This window comes from Pseudorasbora parva, chromosome 17 (assembly GCF_024679245.1).
Source record: "Pseudorasbora parva isolate DD20220531a chromosome 17, ASM2467924v1, whole genome shotgun sequence".
In the NCBI taxonomy this organism is placed as follows: Eukaryota; Metazoa; Chordata; class Actinopteri; order Cypriniformes; family Gobionidae; genus Pseudorasbora; species Pseudorasbora parva.
The window spans coordinates 35,469,040-35,493,684 of NC_090188.1; the positions used below are offsets into that span (position 1 = coordinate 35,469,040).

At 39.0% G+C, this 24,645-nt stretch overlaps 1 protein-coding gene across 2 annotated transcripts; it reads left to right on the forward strand.

The window, feature by feature from the left end:
• Positions 1-7,007: 7,007 nt before the first annotated feature.
• On the forward strand, positions 7,008-24,561 carry pla2g12b (phospholipase A2, group XIIB). 2 transcript variants are annotated; one of them, XM_067421699.1, is made up of 4 exons: positions 7,008-7,477; positions 13,873-13,961; positions 15,906-16,071; positions 24,002-24,561. In XM_067421699.1, the coding sequence occupies exons 1-4, from the start codon at positions 7,120-7,122 to the stop codon at positions 24,118-24,120; spliced, it is 732 nt and encodes a 243-aa protein (XP_067277800.1). In that variant the 5' UTR covers positions 7,008-7,119; the 3' UTR covers positions 24,121-24,561. The 2 variants fall into 2 exon arrangements, with proteins under 2 accessions (XP_067277800.1, XP_067277801.1); XM_067421700.1 differs by having other exon boundaries at positions 7,009-7,477; positions 13,873-13,949.
• The last annotated feature ends 84 nt before the right edge of the window (positions 24,562-24,645 follow it).

Sequence of the window (24,645 nt, forward strand, 5' to 3'; positions counted from 1 at the left end):
ATCAGCTGGGATGTGCAGGTGGGCAAGGGCTGGACAATTACAGCAAATTATATGTGTGCATGTGTATTTAATTATTCAGGCACAAGGAGCAGTGTTGGGCAAGCTACTTGGAAAATGTAGTGAGCTAAGATACCAGTTACTCTACATTCAATTAAGCTTCACTACACTGAAGCTGGGGGTAGCAGTAAGCTAAGCTACAGCAACTTGGCAAAAGTATGTTCATCTGTATGTGTATGATATGCATACGCACCTGTGATTGCATGTTTATGCTCAATTTAGACTTGGGCACTTTTGCAGGAAACTGTAAGTTAATTTACTATTCAACTCAGCTCAAAGTACAGTAGCAAAAGAATTAAGACCTGCTGCAAACAGTACCAACATGGCAAAAAACAAAACGTGCCTATTATTGTGTGTGTGTGTGTGTGTGTGTGTGTGTGTGTGTGTGTGTATGCCCTTGTTTATATTACATTGTGGGGACCAAATGTCCCCATAAGGATAGTAAAACCTGAGATTACCTACATTGTGGGAACCAGCCAGCGGTTCCCACTTTTCAGAAGGCTTATAAATCATACTGGATGGGGTTTTTTTGAGAGAGTAAAATTGCAGAATGTTCCTGTGATGGGTAAGTTTAGGGGCAGTGTTGGGGGATTGAAAATACGTTTTTAAAAGTATAAAAACCATTACGTCTATGGAGAGTGTCCACAAAGATAGTGAACCAGACGCGCGCGCGTGCGTGCGTGTGTGTGTGTGTGTTCTAATGAAAAATTAATTAATTCATATCAAGAGGTGGCCATGCCGGATCCCTATGCTTTTAATAAGAGCTGTTTATTCAACAGACACAATAGATTATTTTAAAACTTTGCACTGAAGACGATTCTCTTCTGTCACTGCGCGGATGACGCGCATGCAACAGCGAACTGAGCGCTCGGAAACAAACGTCAACTAGATAGTGCGCGTATCCAGTGCTTGCGCCGAATCCGTCTTTCCACGCTCACTGCCAAAGGAGTCCTTTGGAAGGCTCACGCGCATCTGTGCGCGTCTGCGCGAAACAGAAAGGAACATAGAATGTGAAGTATATCGATGACTTGGCAGTTGTGTTTCCAATTTGAGCTTGATCTTCAGAAATGCTTGGGAAATTGCAAACGAAAAATGTAGTTAAGCTAGTAGCGTCACTACTTGTAGTAGCGACGCTATGCCCAACACTGGAGAACTGATTGCACGTGTGACAGAGAGAGCACGCTTCTGTTGTGTGTCCTCACGCGATTCCGCCTATCCCGCCTTCACTTACTGCAAGTTGATCGATAAAGAATTGAAATAAAATTGTAATTTTGTGATACGACGGTCTTGGCATTTCATTTGGCTGTAGGGTGAAATTATATTCAACCCGCCAAAGTGGCTAGTGGGAGTGGCTGCATTTGACAGCCCGCCTTTGGCGGGTTGGCGGAATGTCAAGCCCTGATTACCTTGTATGCAGTTCAAAGCAATAGATGTAAAAGTAACTAATTCTCATTTGAGCAATTCAAGTTAAAATCATACAGCAGAGCAGTTAGCAAGTATTCGTAGAGATTTTTCTATGAGGATAAATCTATCAATCAAATCAAAAGATGAACACCAAAGAGTCAAAAGGCATAGGTATATATACACAGTCATTGGGTATTTCCAGATGAACTTAAACTGCTGACTGTCTACAGTCCCTGACAAAAGTCTTGTCGCTTATCTATTTTCTAGAAATACCTGATATTAACCTGACTTTTAATTAATTCATTGGTGTTAGAAATAGCTAATATGAAAAGCTAAAACCCTCCCAAATGATGTTTAATGCACTGAAATAAATAATTTTCACAGAAAAAATATTTATCATTTAATCAAGACAGAAAGGTCAAATTTTGGCAAGACAAAAGTTTTGTCGCCTATACAGAAATTGAACAAATTTACTGCAAATACAAAAATATGTCAGCAAATTAAGTTGTGGTGCTGTGAGATCCAAATTTAATATCTTGTATGACTTCCATGAGCTTGAAGGACTGCATCCATGCGGTTTGGCAAGGATTCATACAATTTATTGACGAAGTCATCAGGAATAGCTAAGAAAGCAGTCTTGCATGCCTCCCAGAGTTCATCAATATTCTTTGGTTTCATCTTCCATGCATCCTCTTTCATCCTACCCCACATATGCTCAATGATGTTCATGTCTGGTGACTGGGCTGGCCAATCCTGGAGCATCTTGATCTTCTTCACCTTGAGGAACTTTAATGTGGAGATGGAAGTATGCGATGGAGCACCGTCCTGCTGCAGAATTTGGCCTCTTTAATGGTTGGGGATATAAGAGGTAGCTAAGATTTCTTGGTATTTTAGACTATTGATGTTGCCTTCCACCCTGCAGATCTCTCGCACACCCCCATACTGGATGTAACCCCAGACCATGATTTTTCCGCCACCAAACTTCACTGTTTTCTGGGTGAATCTTGGATCCATTCTGGCTCCAGTAGGTCTCCTGCAATATTTGCGGCGACTGTGGTGTAATTCAACAGAAGATTCATCTGAAAAATCCACCTTCTGCCACTTTTCCAGCGTCCATCCTTTTAGCAGGCTGTGGGCCTTGGCAAATGCCACACGGTTTTTCAATTGTCTTTTGTTTAGTGCTGGCTTCTGGGCACTGATTCGACCATGGAGGCCATTTCGAGACACAATCCGACAAACTGTTCTGGTTGACACAGGGACTTCAGGTGACCAGGTCTCGTGGAGCTCTGCTGCCGTGGAAAATGGGCTGGCCTTGGATTTTCGAGCCAACAAACGGTCCTCTCGAGCAGTTGTCTTGCGGGGTCTGCCTGACCTGGGCTTGTCAAAAACGTCTCCAGTCTCTTCAAATCTTTTTTTTATCCTCTGTACTTGACGCTGAGACACATTGAAGGTGTCTGCCACATCAACAGTGGATCTGGTCTTCAGCCTCTTGATAATCAAAACTTTAGTCACTGGGTGAATCTTAGGCATGTTTGCAGAGGTCTAGTTGCAGTTGATGTGAAGGTCTAGTGTACTGGGGTTCTTTTTATACACACTTGAGACCAATTGATCCATTATTAGTCACAGGGGAAGCTCATATGACAAGGTGACAATACTTATGTCTTTGCAAAAATTGACTTAATGGGCTTTATCAAGCTGTGAATATTAGAATACTTTTTGAAAGTTTAGTTTTTCACTGAAACATTATCACAAAATCTGGTGGGATTAAAATGAGCCATTTCTTGTAAAAAAAAATCTTGATTAGAAATATATTTCAGCATCACTTTAGGTCAATTTGTACACAAGCGAAAAGACTTTTGTCAGGGACTGTATTAGTAACTGCTGACTGGCTATCAGTTGATTTTTATCAATGACCCAGGTTATCAGGCGATCTTGTCAGAGGTTGCTGGTTCCTTCATGTTCTTTCTTCCTTTCCTTCCTCTTTGCTTAACGTTCTTTCTCATATGTGTATGTGTGTATAAGTCTGCAAGTGTATTTGTAAGTTCACAATACCTTTTAATATTTATATTTGAATCTTCCCTTACAATAAAGATAGCCTTCATGCTTTCAATGTTAAACTAGGAAAAGCTAGACAGACCTTCTTTTCAAATATTATAAACAGAAACATTAACAACACACGCACTCTTTTTGCTACTGTAGACAGACTAACAAACCCCCCGAGTCACATTCCAAGAGAAATGCTCTCAGACAGCAAATGCAGCGAGTTTGCTTCCTTCTTCTCAGAGAAAATCAAGAATATCAGAAAGGCAATCAGCACATCCTTGAGTTGCTCTGGGGTCAGACAGATCCGATCAAAGCCTAAGAAAGTTACTATGTCTGATTTCAAAACAATTGACGGTAAAATGTTAGAAGACACAGTACAGCACCTTAAAACATCAACCTGCACCATTGACACACTCCCCACTTCTTTTTTCAAAAGTGTGTTTAACTGTTTGGAAGCAGATCTCCTAGAAGTGGTAAACTCAGAAGCTAACTACGTTTACTACTACTGTTTAGTTGCTTACAGATCGCTCACTCGACCGTTGTAGCTAACATTACCATCTCCACCATCTAAGTTGAAACAAAGTCATTTGACAAGGCTTCTAGTCAATTTGTTAAATAAATCTACATTTTTGAGAACTGAAATGAACTGAACTGAAGTCAGTTCTCAAAAAATTTGCAGCGGGTGAGTAGTAAACATGACACTGACTATTTTGAGTGGCTTCTACATTACTTTGTTTGGCGAAATAAATCGACTTTTAAATCAGTACTCTACGGTCAAACTGTAACGTTACTGTAAACAACACATTTACAAGCTACCCAGTTCAGTTTGTGATTTAAAGTTAAGAAGCTATCATTGTAAAATCATTGCCATGACGGATGGTATAGATGTGTTAGCTGTCATTGAGGGACAATTACATCCTAGGGACATCCTACATTACATCCTAGGGACAATTTCTAGGGAAATAAATGGACCAGTAAAACAATTTTTGACCTTTAATAAGCCACAAACCCTCTATTTAGATATCAGAGAACAATTTAAAATATTGTTTCAAATCATTCTAGCTCACCTTTAATTTAGTTTTGCCTGTATATGTTTTGATGACTCTGTGATGGTATAGACTTCTATTATATGAATCACTACTGAAGAAAAAAAAGACACCTATATTGTCAGACACAGACGAGGACATAGAGGTAAGTGGAACGTGAAAAGGGGGGGTGAAATGCTGTTTCATGCATACTGAGCTTTTTACACTGTTAAAGACTTAAATTCCCATCCTAAACATAGACAAAAATTCAAAAACTAAGTTGGACGTTTGATGGAGTATTTCTGTGTCAAAAATACTCCTTCCGGTTTCTCACAAGTTTCGGAGAGTTTTTTTCGAGTATGGGTCCGCTTGACGTCGACAGAGCGGAATGTCCATGTATGGGCCGTACAGGCTCTTCTCCCGGAACAGGCAGGGTAACGGCTCACTGCTAGCCTAGAAATCTAGACGCACCCTAGCAGCAGCAAATTTAATCTGCCCTCGAGTGTCGTCTAGCAACTCTCAATACCTTTCTGAGCTGTATTCGCCTAACTCTTGCAGGGCCAATCACATCATGTATAAAAGTCGGTGGGCGGGGCCATAATGACGACGGCCGAGTTGCGCTTGCGTGCTTCTAGTAAACACAGAAACTGGCGAACGGCGGTCTTTCGAATCCGCTCTGATCGCGACTCTGGAAGACTTGGAGTTAAGCTTTTCTCTGAGAAAAGAACAAAGAACGGCACTGAAGTCATTCTTAAAAAGGGAAGATGTGTTCGGAGTTTAGCCGACCGGATACAGCAAATGTTTAATCTGTCAACAAGCTCTGCTTCACCTTCGTTGCTCTGGTTGGTTGTAGCGCTATCCTATCGTGTGCAGAGGGAGTTTGAAAGACAACCGTTTATCCCGCCCCTCGGATTGAGCCCTGTCTATGGTGAGTTTCCAGACCAAACATCATGATGTGGGTCTGGCTTGTCAGGCTACCTCACTGCTTCATGAGGCTTCATTTCCCCATCCCCATGACAAAGACAGGTAAGTAGCACAACAGGTACGTAGACAAATGTCATGGGTGGTGATCGGTGCAATGAGGGTTCGTGACTGTCATGCTTATATGTGGCTCTGGTGATGATGTGCAGGTGATCAGAATGCTGGTGATTGTGAACGAGTGAGTGTGGCATACGCATCCGTGTCCGATGATGCAGGAAGTGCAGTTGTGACGTATATCTGGCCTGGTCTGAGGGTCAATAAATTAACAACATTATTAGGTGAACTATCCCTTTAACTCAACAACACTTTCACCATACTGTGCTTGCTGCTCTATAGGAAAAAAACCAAATTTTTCATGTATTGATTTTTGTTGTTTAATTTTGGGGGATACTTATTTTAAGCACATAATAAATTCTTTGTCCATATGGTACTATTATCTGTCCTGGTAGTTATGCAATGCATCATGTTGGTTTTATAAGATTATGTTATATGTTGTGCATTAATTTTGGTTGTTACGAACAGCATTAATGGTAGCAGTGATAGCCAATAACTGTACAAGAGGACATCTCCACAGAGGAGAGGGGGAGACTATAGGTATAGGGTTATCAACCAGAACATGTTCCTACACCATGCATGCCTGAAATCAGTGACATCTGATAAGAAAATATGTGAGCAACTGCACATTCAGCGATAGACACACCTTTCTAATAACTATTAACTATGTTGACTTTGACAATCATAATGTACGAACTTGCGTTAGGTTCACCAAATCACCAAATCTTTACAACCTCCTGTATATTTGAAGGATGTTTTATTTTTATATCAGACCGCTATTGTGGATCTGACCATTTTATTTTATTTTTTATTATCTTTACAATTGTTTTAACTCTCCTTGTTTTTAATTTCATACACATGGTATTCTTTTTTCTCATGCATATGTTACCACTATTTTAATTCATTTCTGTGTAAAGCACTTTGAATTGCCATTGCGTATGAAATGTGCCATACAAATAAACTTGCCTTGTCTTGCCTTATATATTCCAACCTGTATAGTATTTTCTGACTAAACTAATAACACTTTTTGACTTAGTTCTTTCTAACTTAATAAACATGTTTTTATTTTCAAATTAATTTTGATATAAATGCAATCACCATGGTTCATAATTATGCAGGATCATTGCCAAATAGCAGAGCATAGGCCCTGAGATTAGCAAGAGTGTGTCAATGGGATAAAAATAGTTGAAACACAACAGCTCTATAGTCTCTTACAGATGAAATGACTGTGTGTGTGTGTGTGTGTGAGGAGATCATCTTGCAGGTGAAGTGTTAACTGCAGATAATAGAAGTTAAGAGTCGATTACACTGGGAGTGTGGCTGTGATTCACTGAGAGAGCAAGCTTCAGCAAGAGATTGGACCTTACCTTTAACCTTAGTGCCAATCAATGCCTTGCTGTCTGCTTGATCTAATCACAGGTCAAAGTCCCTTCCACGAGGCACTATCAACAGTGTCTGTTTGTGCTGCTCACTCTTTCCCTTTAAGCCCTTTGAATCTATCTGTCTCCCCTTTTTCCTCGGAGCCTACAGACCTCCTAGGACCCGGTGCCAAATCATGTTTCCACGTGCGTTACCATTGCTCCTGCTATGTATCTCCGCAGGCTTGGCTGCCACACTTATCCAGGCCTCTGTCGATGGAGCGGCAGCGGAAACTGACGGCTCCGTTTTACCTGAAGCTCAGGCTGCTGATGTTCCGGGTAATGAGTACCAGGCAGAACACATCTTGATGGCAGATGCCCCTGTTGAGGGAAAAGCCGCAGAGGCCCAGAGTACCACACAAGAATCTGAGGATGAATCGGACTGGGGCTTCGGTTCTATCAGAGGGGGGTTCCAGGCAGTGAATGGCTATTTTGACTCTATACTGGAGCTGATGGGAGGTCGGGATGGTGTATGTCAGTATCGCTGTAGACATGGTAAGTGAAATACACTGTAAAAAGAAAAAGAAAAGTCACAGCCTGAATTTTTTTATTTACAATCGACTTGGATATTTAAGTTATTTTTTAAGTTATTTCAACTTAGATTATGTTAAACTGACTTTAAAAATGAGTTGCATCTTGTATAACTTATAATAAAAAAGGTTAACATTTCTTAACTTATTTTGATGAGTTAAAGCTATGTAAAAACACACGTCATAATTTATTGAACAATCTAAGATTGTGTCACATATGCCTTTGACGAAGATGATAACCATTAAACAGTTCACCCAAAAATAAACATTATTTACTTATTCTCATGTTGTTCCAAAGAAGTTCTAAAGAATGTTAAATCTTCATAGTGATCAAGACTGTAGATTTCCACACAGGGTCATATCGACTACTTTTATAACACTTCTATGTCCTTTTTGGAGCTTGACAGATGTCACCAGTAACTGTCATATAGAAATGCAGAGGGTGTGTACATTCTTCAAAACTTCTCCTTTTGTGTTCCTTAAAAAAGAAAGTAAAGTGAAGGTGAATAAATACCTGATTTCTTATTATAATTTGGATTTAAGTTTAGCTAGTAAAATTTTGTTTTGCAAAGTTGAGTATTAAAAAAAACGAATACATTTAGCTGATCACCTGAAACGCCCTCACTGATCTGCTCAATCCTCATGTTGACAGACAGAATTGCACTGGGCAAGTCAATCACACCACTCTACAGATAACACTGATGAATCAGAACATTTCGTATGCCTATGCCTGAGAAAAGTCATTTATTTATATATTGACTCTCATTTTTATTACTTTTCTGGTTTCAGGATGACAGACTTGCACTCTGTGCTTAGTATTTCCCAAAAGAGTGTAAATGGAATGCAAATTAATAGAACTAATGTACCCAGAACAAATCCAGAAATTGAATTAATTAGTGATATGAGTAAGTGGAAATTTTCAATGTTATTAATTTTTCTGTTGCCTAAGGGCAGTGATTGTATTTTATTTGCTCAGTATTTATACACAGTCAAATGTGTCAGTGTCTGTCTATGTAGTTTTAGAAACAAATAATTGCATAAGAAACTTCATGTGGGTTCAAAAGTCCTACTGAAAATTTGGTAATTGGCCCTTGACTAAATGCAAACGCAAAGATAATAGAGTAGTTGTGGTAGACACTACATTGTCACCTTCTCTTGCAATGATAAAGACCTGGATAGGCTCTGAATACAAAACATGGAAATGATTTATTTATACTGTTGCACCGTGCAGTCAATTAGAATACTCCATGGATGAATTAATGAATATTAATCCATGTCTCTCGAATATGTTATGTCAGATTTCTATGTTATTAATCAGACAATTAAAATTGTTACACAGAAAATAATTAATTAAATCTTTTTTTGTGGTTTGTTGCTTTGGAAAACAGTGATCACATATATTTGATTGACATTGGAATATTATTTAAATTGAGCTTGAATTAATTCAAGCTCAATTTAGGATTTAACATTGGTCCGGGGAGTCTGCTCTGTATTTTCTAATGCACAAGGGGTGTGATAAATAAGCATTATTCAAATGACTCTATCTACGCAATTGGATAGTCCTTCAACCAATCAGAGGCGTAATAAATGAGCATAATTCAAAAGTGTAACAGAAGCAGTATAAGTAAGGGATAATGTACACCCAGACGGTTGTTATCACAGAATAAACCCCTTCACAGTTATCCCGCTTATTACACGGCTACTTGTCTCAAGTAAATTAGACAAAATATTGTCTTGATATTTTATTAGCTCTTCCGCAAAGCTTTCGCGAACAAAAACAGTCTCTAACTGCTTTAAGCCTTTATCTATTGCTGAAAAGATTTGTTTAGTTTTTTTAACATATATGTTGAATTTAATCAGAGGTGGACAAACTTCATAACTTCATTACTTGAGTAAAAGTATAAGTACTGCTGGTCAAATATTACTCCGTTACAAGTGAAAGTTGTAAAAACAGATTTTTACTTAAAGGGTTAGTTCACCCAAAAATGAAAATGATTTCATTAATTACTCACCCTCATGCCGTTGGAAACCCGTAAGACCTTCGTTCATCTTCGGAACACAAATTAAGATATTTTTGTTGAAAGCTGATGGCTGAGAAAGGCTTCAGAAAGACCTCCATTGGCTTTCAGTATATTTCCACTCACAAGACCCATAAAAGGCACTAAACACATCGATACAAAGTCCATCTCACTACAGTGGCTGTACAATAATTTTATGAAGCAACAGAAATAGTTATTGTGCGCACAAAAATCTAAATAACGACTTTATCCACCAAGTTATTGACGTGAACTCGAGGCATGCGTGAGAATATGACGCAGCTCTGCCATTCGGATACATGACCCGGAAAAGGAAGAGCGCCGCTATCGCCTGAGAGACCTACACGGAAGGCAATAACTTGGTGGATAAAGTCAGTATTTTGATCTTTTTTTGCGCACAAAAACTATTCTCGTTGCTTCGTAAAATTATTGTACAGCCACTGTAGTGAGATGGACTTTGTAACGACGTCTTTAGTGCCTTTTATGGGTCTTGTGAGTGGAAATATACTGAATGCCAATGGAGGCCTTTCTGAAGCCTTTCTCAGCCATCAGCTTTCAACAAAAATATCTTAATTTGTGTTCCGAAGATGAACGAAAGTCTTGCGGGTTTCCAATGGCATGAGGGTGAGTAATTAATGAAATAATTTTCATTTTTGGGTGAACTAACCCTTTAAGTAAAAGTACACAAGTATTTGTTTTCAAAAGTACTTAAGTATCAAAAGTTTTTTTTTTTTTTAATTGTTAACGCATTATTTTATAATTTTTGTATAAATACACTATGCCATCATTATGGTTTATGCCAGTCAGTGATGCTCCATCTGACATGCTAGCATACGACTAACTTAAAGCTACACTGTGTAACTTTTTTAGTTTATTTTTAGCTAAAAACATTTAGTTCTTTCAAAAAAATATATGTGCTCATTAATGTATATTTACTTCTTTCAAGTAATAAAGTATTCTCGTAAATTTATAATATGCCTTTGAAAATACATACGGGTGAGGGGTTCGAATGCCGGTCGCCATGTTGCTCCTCCATCTTGAAAGTACATTAGCCAAAGAGGGAAATACCCGTAAATTCAAGCTTCGCCTTTCGCGTACCTCTAGCTCTCCCTCACACATCTGTCACATCAACTGATGTCTGCTCACAGAGAAAATGATATAGCCTACAATGCAAACTTTGCCTTTCACTAGTGATGTCGTACAATACACAGAATAACGACAGCACTAATGAAAGTTACTTTACTAAGATTAGCTTGCATTCGTCTGGGAACCTGATAGCTGATGTTAGCAATGAAATGGTAAAAAAAATTACAAAAAAACGTAAAACTATTATTCATATTACATAAATGTCATAATCTACATGTTAACTGATAAATTAAATAACTGCAAATTATAATAGTTTTCTAAAGTAACCTCCTCACTTGAAGGAACACTCATGGACAAGGTCGAACTGGAAGCCATGTTAATCTTGGACTAAATTGGCCACCGTAGGAGTTAAAACGAAATCGGAATTGAGAGGAACATAAACTAATATTCACTGGATGGTCATATACCTTTTCACTGTAAGATGGGGGAAAATACCACACAGTGTAGCTTTAAACTTATTTAAATGCTTGTATAAAAGTAACAAAGCCCTTTACAAAGCTGCTGTCACTTTAGGACCGAATGCACGGATCATATACACTGATACACATCTGATATTCTTCCAACTGTTTACCTTCACTTAGGACATAATCAACTTTGTTCATGCGTATACTAGACAAAATAAGCCTTTTGACATCCGTCTTCTTTCATTTTGCTATAAACTGAGCAGTGTTCAAAAAATGCAGGGAAAATCATTGAACTTCACGTGACCCTTTAAAAGTGATTCCAGAAAGGCTTTCTGCAAAAACCCAAACACCTTTTAAAGAAGAAAAAAATCATCCACTGACTTTCAAAGCTGCTATAGAAACGACTTTCAACATTGAGGACCTTGATAGAAATGTAGTGGAGTAAAAAATGATATTTGTCTTTCAAATGTAGTGAAAAAAAAATAAGAAAAAAATCAAGTAAAGTACAGATACTCAAAAAGTGTACTTAAGTACAGTACTCAAGTAAATGTACTTAGTTACTGTCCAACTCTGAAATTAATGCTGAAAGAAATAGTTCCACCATAAATGAAAATTAGCCCATTATTTACTCACCCTCAAGTGATCTTATGTGTATATGACATTCTTCTTTCAGATTAATAAAATCTTAGTTATATTTAAAAAGTCCAGGCTAATCCAAGCTTTGGCAGTAGCAGTAACTCTGTTTTTGAAGTCCATAAAAAATGAATCTGTCCATGAAAACGTCGTGCTCCACACGGCTCTGTGGGATTCTGAAGCGAATCGCTGCGTTTGTGTAAGAAAGGTGTCCATATTTAAAACTTAAAGCTCTGTGTCATGACAAATCCTGTCCCCCTGTGAAATCGTGTCCACTTAGGACCCAACGTGGTAGCTGTTTTAAATGCCTGATCAAAAGCTTTTATCGCAATCAAAAGCTGTTTAGGGTAAGTCTAACCGTGATGTATAAAGTAAGCTAATCGAGTTAGCTGTATGCTATGCTAGAACATACGCTAACTAAAAAAAAAACACATTAAGAACGAGATATGCTTGGTTTTATAACTTATAGCTTCAGTTATATACTACTAGTATATGAAACATGATTTGCAAGACATTAAAGACAATTTAACACAATTAAATGACAAAAATCAAAACGTGATTTTGTAAGAATTGTAATCAGGCTCTAAACAGATTACCCAGGAAAAGTTCTTTTAGCCAATAGAATCACCCTGGAGTCCTAAGCGGACATGATTTCACAGGGGGACAGGATTTATCGGCCGATCGCCTTCCTTGGAAAAAGTGTTGAAAGTGCCTTCTGGCAATTCAAGATACAGTGTAAGCCTTTTGAACTGCAGAGGCACTTTCAACACTTTTCCCATCGACTGAATACAGAATATGATCGGACAAAATGCCTTTATTAAACCCCCAGAGCCGTGCGGAGCATGTTATTTGATGCACAGTTGCATTTTTATGGCCTTCAAAAACAGAGCTACATCTACTGCCATCTACTGTCGTCTTAATTATTAAATAATTTAATTTAACTTAAAAAATAATTTATTAAATATAACTTTTATTCGTCTGAAAGAAGAATGTTATATACACATAGGTTATATACACTCGAGGGTGAGTAAATCATGAGTAAAACACCTTGAAGTCTTCCATTGTAACCTGTGGTGGGTAAGTGTTTCAGTCACACGATGGCACCAGACAGTCGACGACAGTGAAGTGACACGTTAAGCATATAAGTAGTACCAGTCTAGATAACTTGAACGCAGATGAGCGGTGTTGTTCAACTTTGGCGGCTGTTATCTGGGAATAACATACCGCTGGAATGCCCGATTGGCCAATCAGAATCAAGTATTTCACAGAGTCTTGTAATAAATAAATATACAGGTTTCCCGACTGAGGTAAAATCAAATCAGATCAGGCTGGGTTTATCCAGTCTAATAAAACATTCTTCACACTAAGACATTTTTTTTATTATTTCAGAATTGTTCACTCGAACCCACAATGGTTATTCTATGGTATCACTGAAAAAAAATAATGGAAAAAAATTGCAGCCATTATTTTCAGTGGATCTCAGGGTTTGACAAAACAAAACTATGTATTTTTGCTTCAGATTTTCCTCTAGCCTAGAAATCTAGACGCACCCTAGCGGCAGCAAATCTAATTTGCAGAGAGTATCATCTAGCAACTCTCAATACAGTTCTGAGCTGGAAAAACCAAACTCTGGTCAGGCCAATCACATCGTGTATAGAGTCGGTGGGCTTAACATAATGGCGAATGGCGGTCTTTCGAATCAGCTTTGACCGCGACTCTGGAAGACTTGGAGTTAAGCTTTTCTCTGAGAAAATAACAAAGAACGGCACTGAAGTCATTCTTAAAAAGGAAAGATGTGTTTTGCCGACCAGATACGGCAAAAGTTTAATCTGTCAACTAGCTCCGCTTCACCTTTGTTGCTCTGGTTGGTTGAAGCGTTATCCTATCGCGTGCAGAGGAAGTTTGAAAGACAACCGTTTATCCCGCCCCTCGGATTGAGCCCTGTCAATGATGAGTTTCCAGACCAAACATCTTGATGTGGGTCTAGCTTGTCAGGCAAATTTTCCTCAGATTTGTATGTAAAGTTCTTAAAGCTACGGTTATATGAAATGTATTCTAATGAAGGCAATTAACAATATTATTTTAATTTTATTAAATATATGATATATTTTATATTCTAATGTATCCTTTTTGTTTATCAGGTAAAGCTCCTCAGCCTCGTGTTGGTTATCAGATGCCAGAACCCGATGGTTGTAGCACCTCACTTCTTGGTTTCCAGGTACCGAACAGTGTATGTGACCCTTTATTTCTACTAACATTAACCAGTGGCCAGGCTGCCACCTTAAAGCTTTGGTAAGAACCATCTCCATGAATGGCCTGTGGAAATCTGGCCTATGTGTGCACTGGTGGATGAATCAATCAAAGTTATAATCAAATAAATTAGACACAAAATATTGTCTTGAGATTAAATATTTTATTAGCTCTTCCACAAAGCTTCCGCAAAGAAAAACAGTTCCAAACTGTTAAGCCTTTATCTATTGCTGCTAAATGTTGAAAATGAATGCTGAAAGGGTTAGTTCACCCAAAAATGAAACCAAGCCAATGATTTACTCACCCTCAAGTTATCGTAGGTGTATATGACATTCTTCTTTCAGACAAATACAATCAGAGTTATATTTAAAAAGTCCAGGCTAACGTTAATCCCAGCAGTAGTTGTAGTGGTGTTTGAAGTCCATTAAAAATGCAGCTGTCCGTCAAATAACATGTTCCACACGACTCGGATGGGTTAATAGAGCCTTCTGATTCGAATCGATGCGTTTGTGTAAGAAAAATATCTATATTAAAAACTTTATAAAGGAAACCTGCCTTGAAGTCTTCCATTGTAACGCACGGCTGTTTAAGCCACAAGATGGCGCCACCGTTAAGCATAGAAGTAGTACCGGTCAAGATAACTCGTAGTACCCGTATGAGCGGTTGTTATTTGGGAATAACATACTGCTGGAAGTCCGATTGACCAATCAGAAGCAAGTATTTCACAGAGCCGTGTAATAAACTTGATAACACAGGGGTGATCCTGCTTGTATAAGGGAAAAAGCACTTTGGGATTCAAAATACAGTGACATATAAAACTTTGGCCTTTAGAGAAGCTGGTATATAATAAAAGCTGGTATATAAGCTGGTTTAATAGCATTACATCTGAAAAAAAAGCACTTAGTATCAAGTAACTAGATATTCTATATCTGAGTAAATGATTATGGTAATATATTTCAAGTAAACCCGAAACTGCAAGAACAAAACAAAAAACAAAAACAGAGTTTGGTGCTTTACATTAGACTCATTCAGACTGTCTCTTCCTTTCTAACTGAGTTACTTTGCCATAGTAAGTTGCAATGTGGACCAGACCTTATAGCATTAAGTTAAAGTATTAGTATTGCACTGACCAGCAAAATTTAAAAAATGTGGCTCCTAAACCTGAGAGACTAGCAGTGACTCTGAAGAAACAGTGAACATCCAACAGGTTTGGGACAGTTAAGTTTGGCATCCAGCCAAAGAGCCAATGGGACTGCTGTCAGAAAAGACAAAGGCAAATGTGCCAGTTACGTTCCACACAAAGACTCATAGACAGGTCTGTGTGTAATTTCTGGCTACTGGCTCTCTAATAAATTCTGATTTTAAAGCTTAAGGTGTCCATAAGAAAGCAATTATAAAGGCAATATATCTGTATGGTATCTCCTCTAGTATGGACGACAAATGTAATTACCTTATGTTATGAAATTATTTATTACGATGAGTCTCTAACCTCTGGCTATAACTAAATCAAGAGTTTTCATCCTTTTATCCTTTTTACACCAAAGATGGAGCAGGAACTCCTTGCTAAATATTGCAATTGTGCGATACATACATACAGTATATGATATATACAAATATATCTGTAGGCTTATAAATATAAAATAATTAATATAATCACTACTGATCTACAGACTCACAATACATTACATCGAAGTGTGTCAGGTAGTTGCATTGTTTGTTACTAACAAATTCTTTGTGTGTCTGCACTTGTGCATGTTTGTTTGTTTAAAATTGATTTAAAATATATTTAAATCAAATAATCTATTAACTTATTTTCCTTATACTGCATAACCCTCTCTCAGCACTGCAGTTTATTACTCTGGTTTTAGTAAAACAGTGTGAAAGTTCTAATGTGCATGTTGTTTAATGTGCTGTTACTCCACAGTTTGATGTCGGTGTTCCAGCCATGACCAAATGTTGCAACCAGCTAGACATTTGCTATGATACCTGCGGCTCTAACAAGTACCGCTGTGACACCAAATTCCGCTGGTGCCTCCATAGCATCTGTGGTGACCTGAAGAAGAGCCTGGGCCTCATGTCAAAGGTTGAAGGTGCGAAATACTCACATGCAACTCACACTTCAGCCCTGTTACAAAACCTAGTGAGCTATTCTGAAAGGTAGCTTAAAGGTCCCATTCTTCACGTGTTTTCGAAGCTTTGATTATGTTTACAGTGTGCAATATAACATGAGTTCATGTTTCGCGTGTAAAAAAACACAGTATTTTTCACACAGTTGACTTATCTGTACAGCGCTGTTTCCTCTGTCCTAAAAACGGCCTGATGATTTCCTTGTTCTATGAAGTCCCTCCTTCAGAAACACGTAACGAGTTCTGATTGGGACAGCGCTTCCCGTGTTGTGCATGGACAGCAGCTTAGCGTACTTTGCCCGGAAAGTTCCCGCCTCTTACCATAGATATTCATAATAAAGGCTAGATGTCTTACGGCGGAGTCACCATCGTCATCACCGGCGGCCATCTTGTCACAGGAGCTTTCTGTCGGGCTCTGTGGAACCTGATGTAAGATGAGTGATCTGTACAAACAATAAATACTCTTATCTCGCTGAAATCTTGATGGATTTACAAATGGTTTGGTTTCTTACAAACTTTATTAATATGGCTACAAATCTGGATTCTTTAACATGTTGAAATTGCAGCTTTTCGTTTCGATAAACTTAATCGTGCAGCTTGTGTAAAAAAACTATATTCTAGCCGCTATAACTCTGTGCCAGTACTTCACACAATTATTCTGCTCGTTTCCTAAGAAACTACAAGGTCTCAGCTTTCTAAAGGCATTTGATGGTAGGCAAAATTAGGTGGGAAAAGTGATCTCTGAAATAGGCACAGTGCAATGTAGGTGGGAAAATCCTAGTAAATTGAGTTTTTGAAGTTAAAATAAACTTAGTTTGCATGTTTTTTGTTTATGTTTTTTAAAATACAAATTATTTTATTATATTAGTGATATTCTTATTATAAAGTTTGTGTGTATAAATATATATATAAGCTATAGCTAGCTCTGGAAAAAAATCAGAGCTGTATATATGTGTGTGTGTGTGTATATATATATATAAATATATATATATATTAGGGGTGTAACGGTTCACAAAATTCACGGTTCGGTTCGATACGATACACTGGTGTCACGGTTCGGTACGGTACGGTTCGGTATGTTTTAGATACAGCAAAAAGAAAAAATTGGCAGAAATTACCTTTTTTATTTTTTTTATTAAAACTAACAAAGTATGATTTTTTGTTGTTGTATGATTTTACCCATCTTCTATGTAGTTACAGGAATAAGACATTAGCTCTTTACATTAGCGTGTGCGGTGCGTGTTGAGTTGCGTGTGCGTTGCAGGAGCCACACACCCTGTAGTGCTTTACATGCTGCGTTTGCAGTCCGCAACTGATCCGCTGTTGCACACCACAAACACAGCATTTATTCATTATTTTTTATTTAAAATCCAAAAGTTTTTACTGAACATGCCTCGTCAGAATTCCAATTTTCTTTGTTTACTCTTTAATAGAAGTCAGGTTACGTAGCCTACTACATTTAAACAACATTTTATTAAATTCATTTATTCATATTTATATACTTTAGATTTAGCTCACACAAGTGGCAAAACATTTAAACATAGTTTATAGCCTTAAATCACAAACATTTTAAATTAGAAACTTACAATAGTCTATTCAAAAACAGCCGACTCTCGTCTTTTCTTTCGTTTTTACACCCTTTTAAAAGAAATCCTGCAGGTCAAAAAGAACTTTGCTTTTCACCTCCAAGAAAGTACGAGTGCTCTCCATTATGGCACATTTTTTTTAACCTACATGCCAGGTAAGGTGTCGTTTTGTTGCTTTACTTGAGAAAAAAAAAGCTATGTGTTGACTTTGAAACAAGAGTATATTTTAAATGAGATGCATCTGTGGTGAAATTACTAGATTTTCGCGTCAGTACATGTTTATTTTAATGCGAACAATGTTCTACCACTTTAATGCAGCAACGCAGCGCAGCAAAAAATACACTCGGTACGAAAACGATCGCCGCACTGCTGCAGACGCACCGCACCTGGAACGGACTGACAGACAGCATCCGCGTGCAGTTTGAAAGCTGTCATCCGTTAACATGGGTACGGAAAAAAATACGCACCGCACGCACTGCAGACGGAGTATGTGTGAAACGGGCGTTAGGTCTCATATCCGCGGCTATAAATGGACCACTCGCCGCGGTGATGTCTTTTGCCATTTGAATAAGTTGGAAATGTCTGTCCAAATGCTGCGGGGATAGTTTGTGGGATAGTTTGTGGCTGTTTCTCCTTTTCATCGTCTTGTTGTCGGTGTAAAGACAACAAGATCGTCTTGTTGTCGGCTTTGATTGACATGACATAAATTATTCCCGCTGCTGTACTCTACACCAGACCTGTTCATTGGAGGATCTTCTATTTCTGGTTTGTTAAACGCAATTGCCATTTTGCCACGAGCATTCAGCGCGTAGCCTACTGAGTAAGCGAGCACCTGACTGAGCAGCCTAAAACATATTTGGTGTTTTTTTTCGTTCTTTCACTTCGGCGGTGTCAGGGGCATTGCCTGTTATGTCGTTTTGGTTATTGGGCTACCTTGTTGAACGCATATTATTATATTTCACACACTTTTTTATTTTCCAAATTCTAATTAATTAGTCCAAGAACCGTTCGGTACATAATGCGTACCGCGTACCGAACCGAAAGCCTCGTACCGAACGGTTCAATACGAATACGCGTATCGTTACACCCCTAATATATATATATATATATATATATATATATATATATATATATATATATATATATATATATATATATATATTATTTTTGCACAGTTTTAGTAGCCTATATATTGATTTAACATCAATACCTTGTGCGTGTGTATATTCATTGCACCTATCTGTTCTGTTCAATGTTACTTTTATATTGAAGTCCATGGTTATAATTATTCATAAGTATATATAATTATTCATAAGTATATATAATTATAATTATCTCTGACGTTTATAACAAACCAAACTGTTTGAAAATTGGTTGAAATTTGAGCAAGTTATGGTTATTTAAAAGTACATGCACCATTAAAACACACTGTTACGATTGAGCGAGCTGCCTGTGACAAGATGGCCGCCAGTTGCGGACGGCGACCTCCATTGGCCAACAGCGCGCACGAGACATCTAGCCTTTATTATGGATATCTATGCCTCTTACCATAACGGGGAGATGCAAGCGCTGAATGCGCGCTCTTCTCCACGTGGGAGTGTAACAAGACCACGCCCCCTTTTTACTTTTTTACTTTTAGTGACGTCATTACATCCCTGCACTTCCTGCTGTAGTCCAAACCGGCCATTCGCTGTAGGCTTTGAAAGGGAACTTCTGTTAAATAAAATATCTCGCTTGGCATTGAACTTTGAGCTTTATAATTTGACAGGTAATATTTATGCTCTAACAGCAACATTACACACTAACTAAAGTTTGAAAGCTGAAATCACGAAGAATGGGACCTTTAATAATTCTAAAGCAGAAGCCAATGCCATAATGCACAGTGACAATCTCACTGAAAAACACCCATCCAAAGTAGGTAAATATAACTATACTGTATATGTACACCGATCAGGCATAACATTATGACACTGATTCTCTTCATCACAACACCTGTTAGTGGGTGGGATATATTAGGCTGCAAGTGAACATTTTGTCTTCAAAGTTGATGCGTTAGAAGCAGGAAAAAGTGTAAGGATTCGAGCGAGTTTGAAGAGGACCAAATTGTGATGGATAGATGAAGGGTCAGAGCTCTTGTGGGGTGTTTCCGGTCTGCAGTGGTCAGTATCTATAAAAAGTGGTCTGAGGAAGGAACGGTGGTGAACTGGTGGCAGGGTCATGGGCCACGGCTCATTGATGCACGTGGAGGGCAAAGGCTGGCCAGCGTGTCTGATCAAACAGACAAGCTACTGTAGCTCAAATTGCCCAAGAAGTTAATGCTGGTTCTGATAGAAAGGTGTCAGAATACACAGTGCATCACAGTTTGTTGCGTATGAGACTGCATAGCCGCAGACCAATCAGGATGCCCATGCTGACACCTGAAAGTGCCAAAATTGGCCAAGTGAACGTCACAACTGCACCACGGAGCAATGAAAGAAGGTGGCCTGGTCTAATGGTCGCTTACCTGAGGAACACATGGCACCAGGATGCACTATGGAAAGAAGGCAAACCAGTGGAGTCAGAGTGACGCTTTGGGCAATGTTCTGCAGAGAAAATTTGAGTCCTGCCATCCATGTGGATGTTACTTTGACATGTAAACCTCGTACCTAAGCATTCCTGCAGACCATGTGCACCTTTTAATGGAAATGGTATTCCCTGGTGGCTGTGGCCTCTTTCAGCAGGATAATGCTTCTGCCACAAAGCAAAAATGGTCCATGAATGGTTTGAAAAGCACGACAACGAGTTTGAAGTGTTGACTTGGCCTCCAAATTCCCCAGATTTCAATCCAATCGAGCATCTGGGATGATCTGAACAAACAAATCTGATCCACAGAGGCCCCACCTCACAACTTACAGGACTTAAAGGATCTGATGCTAACATCTTGGTGCCAGATAACACAGCACACCTTCAGTGGTCTAGAGGAGACCATGCGTCAATGGGTCAGGGTGGTTTTGGCAGCAAAAGGGAGACCAACACAATATTAGGAAGGTTGTCGTAATGTTATGCCTGATCTGTGTATATAGTTTTGTCTTTGCTTTGTTTTGCAGCTAAATGGTTCTCTTAAAGTTGATGGCTTTGGCCAATCCATTGGATTGTTCTATCTACATACCCTATTTACTTCCATCCTGCACAGGCTCAACTCACCATGGGAATTTTCCTAGCTCTCTCCTTATATATGTGAAGTTTTATTAACTAATTTCGGGAGGAGCACATACAGATAATTAAACAACGGAGCCGTCAGCTAATCAAACCTAATTAACAAGGGGAGCACGTCAGATAATTAAACCCAATTAAACACAAGTGGCGCATGGTAAGCTAATCAAACTAATCAATGTATTTATACAACAGATTTACCTCCTCTCGTTGACCATTTTTATTTTAGCATCCCTCCACCACCCCATTTCCTCACTTCAATTTAATAAACTCTCATCAGATGCCAAAACAATCCATAAAACATTACAGTCTAGTTATAGAGTATCTTTATCACTGGGGGGGGGGGATACTCTGGGTTCGGGCAAAAATCCGAGCCCGGAGCCCTCCCCTGGACAGCACGCCAAATACGCATAATCTTTACTCTATTTAAAAAAAATGATGCAGCAGGAATTTAATTTCAACAATGCAAAATGGTACTCAGTACTTTTTATGGTACCCACGTTCTTGTATGCATGCCTTGCAAAGTCGGGGCATGCTCCTAATGAGGCGACTGATGCCGACTGACTAAAGAGACGAATGGTGTCCTACCCGAAATACCCGAGGACTGATGGTGTCCTCGGGTATTTCCTCCCAGATCTGCACCATGGCATCACTGAGTTCCTGACAGTCTGAGGTGCAACCTGGTACTGTCGGATGGACAGGAATACAATGTCCCAGGGGTGTTCTTTTGAATTTAGGTCAGGTGAGTGTGGTGGACATTCAATGGTATCAATTCCTTCATCCTCCAGAAACTGCCTGCATACTCTCGCCATATGAGGCTGGGCATTGTTGTGCACCAGGAGGAACCCAGGACCCAGTGCCCCAGCATAGGGTCTGACAATAAATCCAAGAATTTCATCCCGAAACCTAATGGCAGTCAGGGTGCCATTGTCTAGCCTAGAGGTCTGTGCGTCCCTCCATGGATTTGCCTCCCCAGACCATCACAGACCCATAACTAAACCGGTCATGCTGAAAAATGTTACAGGCAGCATAACATTCTCCACGGCTTCTCCAGACCCTTTCTCGACTGTCACGCGTGCTCAGGGTTAACCTGCTCTCATCTGTTTAAAGCACAGGGCACTAGTGGCGGACCTGCCAATTCCAATATCAACCAACTGCGGCCACAAATGGGCGTTATTGTGCTGGTGGGGGTTTCCGTTTTCCCAGACTGGAACACCCCCTTCTTCACCTCTTCTGCTGAACTGCTAGCTGTCAACATCCGGATTAACATGTTCAATATTCGCTGCTAGTTCGTTTTTCTCAAACAGAAGCGTCAAAATAAGATCTAGCATCTTGCAACGTGACATCATGACTTTGCATAAACATACACGTCACTTTCTAAAACCAGTTGGCGTGTTATCTGTATGCATTTTGAGCTATCCGCTTGTATGTCTACGCTGAAACAAAACATTATGTGTGTGTGTGTGTGTGTGATTCCGCGTGTAAGTCTACTCCGTGTGTGTGTGTGTGTGTGTGTGTGTGTGTGTGTGTGTGTGTGTGTGTGTGTGTGTGTCAATCAATCAATCAACTTTATTTATATAGCGCTTTTACAATCACGATTGTGTCAAAGCAGCTTCACAGTGTCAAACAGGGTAATATTGCGACAAAATTAGATTTGGCTGTACAGCCGTACTGGAGAAAACAGTGATGTTATCAGCTTATTTTAATTTATCATATAGCGACAATGTTGGCAGATCAGTATTATAGTTTATAGAATTAAATAAGACCTAATTCATATATTTTATTTGTATAATAAGTTGAATAACTTTAATCATATTTTTAGTGTCCCCAACTGAGCAAGCCAAGCCAAAGGCGTGTGTGTGTGTGTGTGTGTGTGTGTGTGTGTGTGTGTGTGTGTGTGTGTGTGTGTGTGTGTGTGTGTGTGTGTGTGTGTGTGTGTGTGTGTGTGTGTGTGTGTGTGTGTGTGTGTGTGTGTCCACAATGTAAATGGATTCATAAACGTACTAAATTATTATTTATTTATTTTAAATATAAAACTGCAGAATGTTTCTTGTGATGGGTAGGTTTAGGGATCAGGGTTGGGTATGGGCAACCGTTATTGTGATTGACATGGCCAAATTAAATGTTTAGAATCAGTTGCAGGGCATTTCCGCTGAACTAGTTTGGGGGAAAAATATCATGCATATGACATCATACCCATGTGCCTTAAGAAACTCATCGCGATTGGTCGATGAGACGCTACCAGGAAAGCCCAATAGGCATTCTTGTTTCATGATTGGAACACCCAAGCTGGACACTTCTCGCTAATTCTGGTGTTTAATGGGAAATGCCAATCAAGCTCCACGGTGCCGGGCAGTGAGCACAGGGCCCACTGGCCACCCTAATGAAGTCTGTTTCTGATTGTTTGGTCAGAGACATTCACAGCAGTGGCCTGCTGGAGGTCATTTTGTAGGGCTCTGGCAGTGCTCATCCTGCCCCTCCTCGCACAATACCGGTCCTGCTGATGGGTTAAGGACCTTCTATTGCCCCGCCCAGCTCTCCTAGAGTAACTGTTTGTCTTCCTGGAATCTCCTCCATGCTCTTGAGACTGTGCTGGGAGACACAGCAAGTCTTCTAACAATGGCACATATTGATGTGCCATCCTTGAGGAGTTGGACTGCCTGTGCAACCTCTGTAGGGTCCAGGTATCGCCTCATGCTACAAGTAGTGACACTGCCCCTATAGCCTGGTGAAAAACAGTCTGAAAAAATGAGTAGGGAAAAAAATGTCAGTGGCCTCCACCTGTAAAACCATTCCTGTTTGGGGGGGTCGTCTCACTGTTGCCCATCTAGTGCACCAGTTGTTCATTTCATTAACACTAAAGCAGCTGAAATGACTTGCCCCCTCTGTTACTTAACTGACCAGATCAATATCCCAGGAGTTTAACTTGATACTATTCTCTGATTAAAAAGTGTTCCTTTAATTTTTTTAAGCAGTGTATATAGTGCGTATAGGATATGTAGGATTTATAGGATGCTAACTATATTTTGGAACAATAAAAGAACAATATGGATTGTCGTTTGTTATAACAAACAGAACAAACCCACTCAACCTCTGATATCCTTTCTCTCCCTCAGCATGTGAGACCTTTGCGGACACTATGTATAACACGGTGTGGACTTTGGGCTGCAGGCCCTTCATGAACGGCCAGAGGGCAGCCTGCTATTGCGAAGGAGAAGAGAAGGACGAGCTGTGAAGACCTACAGACCACAAAAACACACCACATTCAACACATAGAAACACTTTACATGTTTAAACTACTCCACACAATGAGTCAGTATTACGATGTATCTCATTAAAATGCAACCAGGTCATATTTCACCACAAACATTCAAAGAAACAATTAGGAAAATTTTCATCCTAAATTTTATTAATTATATTATTTTAATTTTTCGTACTGTTGTGTTTTATAAATACAACTATTAAAAATATATATATTATTTAATTCATGTATCTTTATTTTCTTTACATTGTTTTTGGTTTTTTTGGTTTTACTTTTTGTTCCTCAAAATACACACATTTTATATTTTTGGGGTGAAATATGACCATTACATGTTCTTGACATGTTTATGAGATTCACCCCAGTAACCCTGGTGCGAGTGGATCCAGTTTAGTTAAATAAAGAGTTTATATTGCATTTGTAAAAGTGTCAGTCCCACTAATTTGTATTGTATGTGCTTGTGTATAGGTTTGTTATATAGGAAGATTTTATAAAAAAAAA

Coding starts and splice junctions, on each gene's coding strand:
- pla2g12b (XM_067421699.1), top strand. CDS start 7,120: ATGTTTCCACGTGCGTTACCATTGCTCCTGCTATGTATCTCCGCAGGC. Junction 7,478..13,872: donor TCAGTATCGCTGTAGACATG/GTAAGTGAAATA, acceptor TTTGTTTATCAG/GTAAAGCTCCTCAGCCTCGT. Junction 13,962..15,905: donor GTTTCCAGGTACCGAACAGT/GTATGTGACCCT, acceptor GTTACTCCACAG/TTTGATGTCGGTGTTCCAGC.